The following is a 7,504-nucleotide window of genomic DNA, read 5'->3' on the forward strand; positions in this document are numbered from 1 at the left end:
CCCCCCTCGGCCTCCCAAAGTGCTAGGATTACAGGCGTGAGCCACTACTCTCAGCCTTATTATGGTTTTGAGGGGTACAGTCAAAGGAAATTTGAGAACTTGAACCCCTCAGATAAGAAACTGCCACCAGCAGGAAACAGAGAAGTGAGTTTCCATTGACTCTGGACATTCTCAAACCTGATGCAGGGAGATGGGAGAGGGTTGATGCTGACTGTGACACTGCAGGACAGGGCTTGTGAAACCCAAAGTTTCTCTCATCACTATGGTTTCATTAATTTTGAAAATGATGGTTATAGCTCCTTTTGTTTTTGAGATGGAGTTTCACTCTTGTTGCCCAGGCTGGAGTACAATGGTGTGATCTTGGCTCACTGCAACCTCCGCCTCCCGGGTTCAAGTGATTCTCCTGTCTCGGCCTCCCAAGTAGCTAGGACTACAGGCCTGTGCCTCCACGCCCGGCTAATTTTTTTTGTATTTTTAGTAGAGATGGGGCTTCACCATGTTAGCCAGGATGGTCTCAATCTTCCGATCTCAGGTGATCTGCCCTCCTCGGCCTCCGAAAGTGCTGGGATTACAGGTCTGTGAGCCACAGTGCCCGGCCCGATTATGACTCTTTAAGAAAAAAACTGCCCACACTGAAACCTCAAATACTGATCACAGGATCCACCTGTGTTACCCAGCTGTTCTAGCAGCGAAAGTCTGAAAACGACCCCTCATTTTAATCAGGCAGGCAGGCATTCCACATGTACACTTGAAACCACACTAGACTATTTCTGCATATTATAAGTCACGAGAGAAAACCAGCTAGACCAATGAAGCAGCTTCTTCTATGATTAGATGCTTGTGTTGGGGGTGCGGGATTGGGGGAGATACGTTCTAGAAGCCACTGCCAGTTCTATTTAGAGTTAATCAAGCTTACCAGGACCCTGGGTCTCATGCAGCATGCAGCAAACAGCAGAGTTAACTGTAAAACAGTAAGAGCTGATGAAGATGGAGTGAGCATGAGGAGAAATCAAATATTATGACTTGACACAAACAATGAAGGGTTAGAGGTCAAAGGTGATTAGGAGTAGCAGGAAGGGGAAGTGGGAAGGGTGGACTGGTAGGAACCCCTGAAACACTGACACTCTTTTTTTTTTTTTTTTTTTTTTAAGTCAGGGTCTCCCTCTGTTGCCCAGACTGGAGTGCAGTGGTGCAATCACGGCTCACTGCAGTCTCAACCTCCCAGGTTCAAGCAATTCTCCCACCTCAGCCTCCTGAGTAGCTGGGATGATAGGCAAGTGCCACCAGGCCCAGCTAATGTTTAATTTTTTTTTTTTTTTGTAGAGACAGGGGCCTCACTATGTTGCCCAGGCTAATCTCAAACTCCTAGACTCAAGCAATCCTTTGCGTTGGCCTCCCAAAGTATTGGGATTACAAGCATGAGCCACCGCGGCTGGCCAATACTTTCTTAATCTCTTTAGGGGCAGCTAAAGGAAATTCTGAATATGTGACTCTTAGATCCAACCACCATCTCTCAAGAAGAAATACTACTACCACCATTTCTGCCCTCAAAACTCACTACCATGACTATGGGAGGAGGGTAGCACAGGTCTAACAGTGGCTCTTCCAGAAGTTAACCAATTGCTCATGAAATTACATAAGAAGCCAAAACCCAGGGCCACTTCTGCATCTGGAAGTACGGAAGAAGACAGGTCATTCTGTCAGGCCCTTATTGCTAATATGAGGTGCCGCATGCCAGCAGGGTTTTCACCCATTTCAGAATTGGAAAGGAGTGCTGTCACCAACCCCAAATATTCCTGGAGAGTAGAGAGGGGTATCTCCCTCTTGGGGTCTCCTGCCTGGGGTGGGAGAAGTCAGTCAGTAAGGGCAACAAGGGGAAAGCTTGATGTGAGAAGAACTTTTACTGAACATCTGAATAGGGAATATTTATAGTTTCAATGTAGCCTGAACAAACCAATTCCTAACTCCCACAAGCAGGCTATGAAACTGCCCCAGGTACTGAGTTAACAAATACCACAGGACTATGAAGGCAGCAGTTATAGCTGGATGACAAATTTAGATTTTTCTGATCTTAAAAATAGGAATTCATTCCTGCTGGTGCAACTAATACACCACGACAGATAAGTTAATACAGTACAGGGTGTGTCCAAAGAGACTTTTTTTCTGGCTAGTTGAACTTTATCCATCAGGTAATACCAAAAAAGTTCATTCATCAGTGAATTTGACATATAGTATTAAGATTCAGTAAGAAAAATTTCTGGACTAATTGGTGAAGATGTTCTTTTATTTTATTTTTTTCTTTTTTTAGACAAAGTCTCACTCTGTCACCCAGGCTGGAGTGCAGTGGCACGATCTTGGCTGTGCAACCTCCACCTCCCAGGCTCAAGTGATTCTCCTGCCTTAGCCTCCTGAGTAGCTGGGACTACAGGTGTGTGCCATCACACCCAGCTAATTTTTGTATTTTTAGTAGAGACGGGGTTTCGCCATGTTGCCCAGGCTGGTCTCAAACTCCTGACCTCAGGTGATCTGCCTGCCTCAGCTTCCCCAAGTGCTGGGATTACAGGCGTGAGTCACTGTACCCAGCCAAGATGTTTAAATTACGCATTTGAATAAAGAGTAATTGGATTGCAAAGCTGAGTGCCTTCAAATATAACATATTTTACTGTTAAGCAAAAGTTACCATGTTATTCCTAAGTGATAAGCCAGAGGAAAGGAAGGTGTTTCTTCCTTCTGGCAAAAATATCCCATAGTTAAGTCCAGGAACAAATGGCTGAAAACAGAAGGCAATGACCATGGACACCTTCTGGATCCTCAGTACCCTTTAGTAAAGACACTGCTAAACAGTCCACCTGGGAACACCTCAACCCACACTGCACAAACAACTGCAGGGCACAAGGGCACCACAGGAGTTTTTCTAGATCCCGTTGAAATACTTTTCTCTGGTTCTAGGATGAGGAATTGATAACTTCAGCAAGCAGAGACTGGGGTTGGGTGAGGATTATTGACCCACATGGTATCTAGGAGTCACTGTTCTAATACCAGGGGAGATGAGAAGTCTTAAAATCATTCCACAGATTGAGGATGGGGCACATGCAGCATACACTGACATCTGAGGGCTCCCCTGTTAAGTTCTCAGCACCCCAGGCTGGGCAGAACTAAGCCAGCAGGGAGGGATCACAAAGAGGTAGGAAATCAGGGCTGGGCTGCAGCCTTCGGTGGCAGCAGTTAAATTCTGTTGGCTGCAGCGAGTAAGAACTGAGGCAGGGTGAGGGTGGGACTACGGCCAAGGAGAGATGAGCAACCTCAGATATAGGGCAGGGGTGGGGAGAGAGTGCACTGAGTTTCTGCTAAAGGCTCTCTCTTTCTTCCACTACCCTGTATCTGCACTTCTTTTTTTTTTCTTTTCGAGACAGAGTCTCAATCTGTTGCCCAGGCTGGAGTGCAGTGGTGCGATCTTAGCTCACTGCAACCTCCGCCTCCTTGGTTCAGGCCATTCTCCTGCACAGCCTCCCAAGTAGCTGGGATTACAGGCGCACGCCACCACGCCTGGCTAATTTTTTGTATTGTTAGTGGAGACAAGGTTTCATCATGTAGGCCAGGCTGGTCTCGAACTCCTGAACTCAAGTGATCCACCCGCCTTGGCCTCCCAAAGTGCTGGGATTATACCATATCTGCAGTTCTTTTTGTTCCTCTCTTTCTTTTCTATTTTTTTTTTTTTCAGATGGAGTCTCACTCCATTGCCCAGGCTGGAGTGCAGTGGTGTGATCTCGGCTCACTGTAACCTACACCTCCCGGGTTCAAGTGATCCGCCTGCCTCAGCCTCCTGAGTAGTTGGGACTATAGGTGTCCATCACCACACCCAGCTAATTTCTGTCTTTTTATTTTTATTTTTTTAGATGGAGTCTCGCTCTGTCGCCCAACCTGGAGGGCAGTGGTATGATCTCAACTCACTGCAACCTCCGCCTCCTGGGTTCAAGCGATTCTCCTGCCTCAGCCTCCTGAGTAGCTGGGATTACAAGCTCACGCCACCACGCCTGGCTAATTTTTGTGTTTTTAGTAGAGACAGGGTTTCACCATGTTGGTCAGGCTGGTCTCTAACTCTTTTTTTTTATTTTTTATTTTTTGAGATGGAGTCTCGCTCTGTAGCCCAGGCTGGAGTGCAGTGGCGCGATCTTGGCTCACTGCAAGCTCCACCTCCCGGGTTCACGCCATTCTCCTGCCTCAGCCTCCCAAGTAGCTGGAACTACAGGCGCCCACCACCAAACCCAGCTAATTTTTTTGTATTTTTAGTAGAGACGGGGTTTCACCATGTTAACCAGGATTGTCTCGATCTCCTGACCTCGTGATCCACCCGCCTCGGCCTCCCAAAGTGCTGGGATTACAGGCATGAGCCACTGCGCCCAGACTTTTTTTTTTTTTTTTTAAGTAGAAATGGGGTCTTGCCATATAGGCCAGGCTGGTCTCGAACTCCTGACCTCAAGTGTTCCTCCTGCCTTGGCCTCCCAAACTGCTGGGATTACAGGCGTGAGCCACCTTGTTCCTCTCTTATATTGCTGCACCTCTAATTTTTTTCCTCCCTTCTGCTCTCTCACTCTCCCTCTGCTTTTCCTCTTTTCCCTTCCTCTCCCATGGACCTTGAGTTTGCAGGGCTTTCCTGAGCAAGCTGGACAGATGGGCTGGGCCTCTGGGACCACACCCCTCCCCTATTCTCAACTCCCCAAGCTCAGGGAATCAAAAGGTCCCACAGGGATGCTGGGACCAGTTATAGGTACCTCAACCAGTCTGACAGCCCGCAGCTCACCTCTGGTCACCAGTCCTCAGCCCCTTCAGGTGCCAGGTCCTGCCCCGGGAGGATGAGCAGCAGGAAAGAGAAGGCACCACCCCAGAGCAGACTGCTACTTACTTTTTCTTCTCTTTGTCTCTCTTCAGAGTCTGTGAGCCTCCAGCCTGGGAGCCCTGGGACTGGAGCAGCTCGGCTGCTGTCTTTCTTTGCTTGAAAGCATTCACTTCATCATCCAGGGATTTCTTCTTATCCTCCAGTTTCTTCTTCTCGTCCTGGTGCAGTTTCTTCAGACGGTCAAACTTCTCGTGCAGCTGGCAGGGAAGCACAGGGAGATTGGAGAGAGTCCCCTGTGAGCAGTCCCCAGCCTGGCCAAGCCCAGATGGGTGGGGACCAGTAGGGCTGTGACCCTGCAGGACCCTGGAACCTCAGGGGGCATTTCTGTCAGGGATTGCCATGATGGCACCAAAGGCACCATGCTCTGGATCATTCTCTCCTCCTGTCATTTTATCTCCAAGTCTCTGCTCCTGAATATGGTAAAGGAATACTGCATTGTGTTTAGTCAGACATTTTGTTAAAAAGAGTCCCCATAGTTACCACACATGTTCAATAATAACATCAATGATAATAATGTAACATTTACTGAGTGCTGGCCGGGCTCAGGCCTGTAATCCCAGCACTTTGGGAGGCCGAGGTGGGCAGATTACTTGAGGTCAGGTGTTTAACACCAGCCTGGCCAACATGGGGAAACCCCATCTCTACTAAAAATACGAGAATTAGCCAGGCATTGTGGCATGTGCCTGTAGTCCCAGCTACTCAGCAGGCTGAGGCAGGAGAATCACCTGAACCCGGGAGGCAGAGGTTGTACTAAGCCGAGACCACGCCACTGCACTCCAGCCTGGGCAACACAGCAAGACTCCGTCTCAAAAAAAAAAAAAAAATTACTGAGAAATTATTATAGGCTAAGCACTAACTTTTATAAGCCCTTTATGTATATTAATTTATTTAATTGTTACCACATTCCTATGAAGTAGGTTCTTTATTATCTCTATTTTATGAGGAAACAGAAGGTCTAAGAAGTAAGGAATTTGACTATGGTCAACTCAGTATTTAGAGCATTATATAACGGGACCTCTTATGTGTAAGGAACCCCTGTCTTTTCTTAACCCCGCAATCAGGAAGGATCACCACGGATCACAGAGAAAACTTCAGTAATGGGAAAGTCAGTCAATGGAAATGCTTGGCTTTGGGCATGGAAGGAAATAAAAAAGATTTTATGACATGGAATGAGTACAGACACCTCAGCCTTAACTAAAGGGAGGCTTCATTAGTCCTGAATAGAACCAGAAACCCAAAGAACAAGAAGAATATTCTGGGCCAGGCACAGTGGCTCATGCCTGTAGTACCAGCACTTTGGGAGTGCTGTGATCCCGGTAGTCAGCTCAATCCCAGCCAAGGTGGGTGGTACGAAGTCAGGAGTTCTAGACCAGCCTGCCCAACATGATGAAACCTCGTCTCTACTAAAAGTACAAAAATCAGCTGGGCGTGGTGATGCGTGCCTATAATCCCAGCTACTCGGGAGGCTGAGGCAGGAGAATCGCTTGAACCTGGGAGGCGGAGCTTGCAGTGAGCCAAGATCGCACCACTGTACTCCAGCCTGAGCAACAGAGCGAATCCCCGTCTCAAAAAAAAAAAAAAAAAGAATATTCTGGTATGCCATTGTGGTAGGTGGATCAAAGAACAAGAGGCACAGACAGTCACAAACTAAAATGCAATAAACTACCCTGAATAGTAAGAGCAGAGCAAGCTGAATTGCACTTTCTTTCATGGATTCGGAAAAGAGTTTAGGATTCTGTAGCACTTGCAGCATACCATGAAGAAAGTTGGTTCTCTGGGTCCTGGGGGTATTTGACACTGTCACTTAGGTAGGTGAGTGATAGACTTGCTGTATAAACCAGCTCTTTTCTTTTTTCTTTCTTTCTTTCTTTTTTTTTTTTTGAGACAGAGTATCACTCTGTCGCCCAGGCTGGAGTGCAGTGGCACGATCTCGGCTGCAACCTCCGCCTCCCGGGTTCAAGTGATTCTCCTGCCTCAGCCTCCTGAGTAGCTGGGACTACAGGCGCATGCTACCACTCCTGGCTAATTTTTTTTGTATTTTTAATAGAGACAGGGTTTCACCGAGTTAGCCAGGATGGTCTCGATCTCCTGACCTCGTGATCCGCCTGCCTCGGCCTCCCAAACTGCTGAGATTACAGGCGTGAGCCACTGCAACTGGCCTAAAGCATCTCTTAGTCACTAGGGCTGCCTATCAGTTGCCTTAACCTGGCTTTTGTTTGTTGTACTTTTATTAATTTGTCTTTGAGATCCCCTCAATTCTCCTAGAAGTGATGGGTGACATTTTTTTTTCTTTTTCTTTTTTTTTATTGAGACAGTCTCACTTTGTCACGCAGGCTGGAGTGCAGTGGCCTCGATCTCTCGGCTCAAGCGTTCCTCCCACCTCAGCTTCCTGGGTAGCTGGGACTACAGGCACATGCCACCATGCCTGGCTAATTCTTTGTATTTGTACTTTTTAAATTTTTATTATTATTTTTTTTTGAGATGGAGTCTCGCTCTGTCGCCCAGGCTGGAGTCCAGTGGCACAATCTCGGCTTACTGCAACCTCCACCTCCTGGGTTCAAGCAATTCTTCTGCCTCAGCCTCCCAAGTAGCTGGGACTACAGGTGC

At 47.5% G+C, this 7,504-nt stretch overlaps 1 protein-coding gene across 7 annotated transcripts in view; it reads right to left on the minus strand.

The window, feature by feature from the left end:
* Positions 1 to 7,504, minus strand: part of SEPT6 (septin 6) — an 80,621-nt gene that overhangs the window by 9,721 nt on the left and 63,396 nt on the right. For 4 of the 7 annotated variants that reach the window (XM_011977159.1, XM_011977162.1, XM_011977160.1 and 1 more), the window contains exon 9: positions 4,904 to 5,094. In XM_011977159.1, coding sequence (XP_011832549.1) covers positions 4,904 to 5,094 — 191 coding nt within the window. Of the gene's footprint in view, positions 1 to 916; positions 962 to 4,415; positions 5,095 to 7,504 lie in introns of those variants that run through there. The other 3 variants (XM_011977164.1, XM_011977163.1, XM_011977158.1) reach the window with 2 other exon arrangements.

This window comes from Mandrillus leucophaeus, unplaced genomic scaffold (assembly GCF_000951045.1).
Source record: "Mandrillus leucophaeus isolate KB7577 unplaced genomic scaffold, Mleu.le_1.0 Scaffold174, whole genome shotgun sequence".
In the NCBI taxonomy this organism is placed as follows: domain Eukaryota; kingdom Metazoa; phylum Chordata; class Mammalia; order Primates; family Cercopithecidae; genus Mandrillus; species Mandrillus leucophaeus.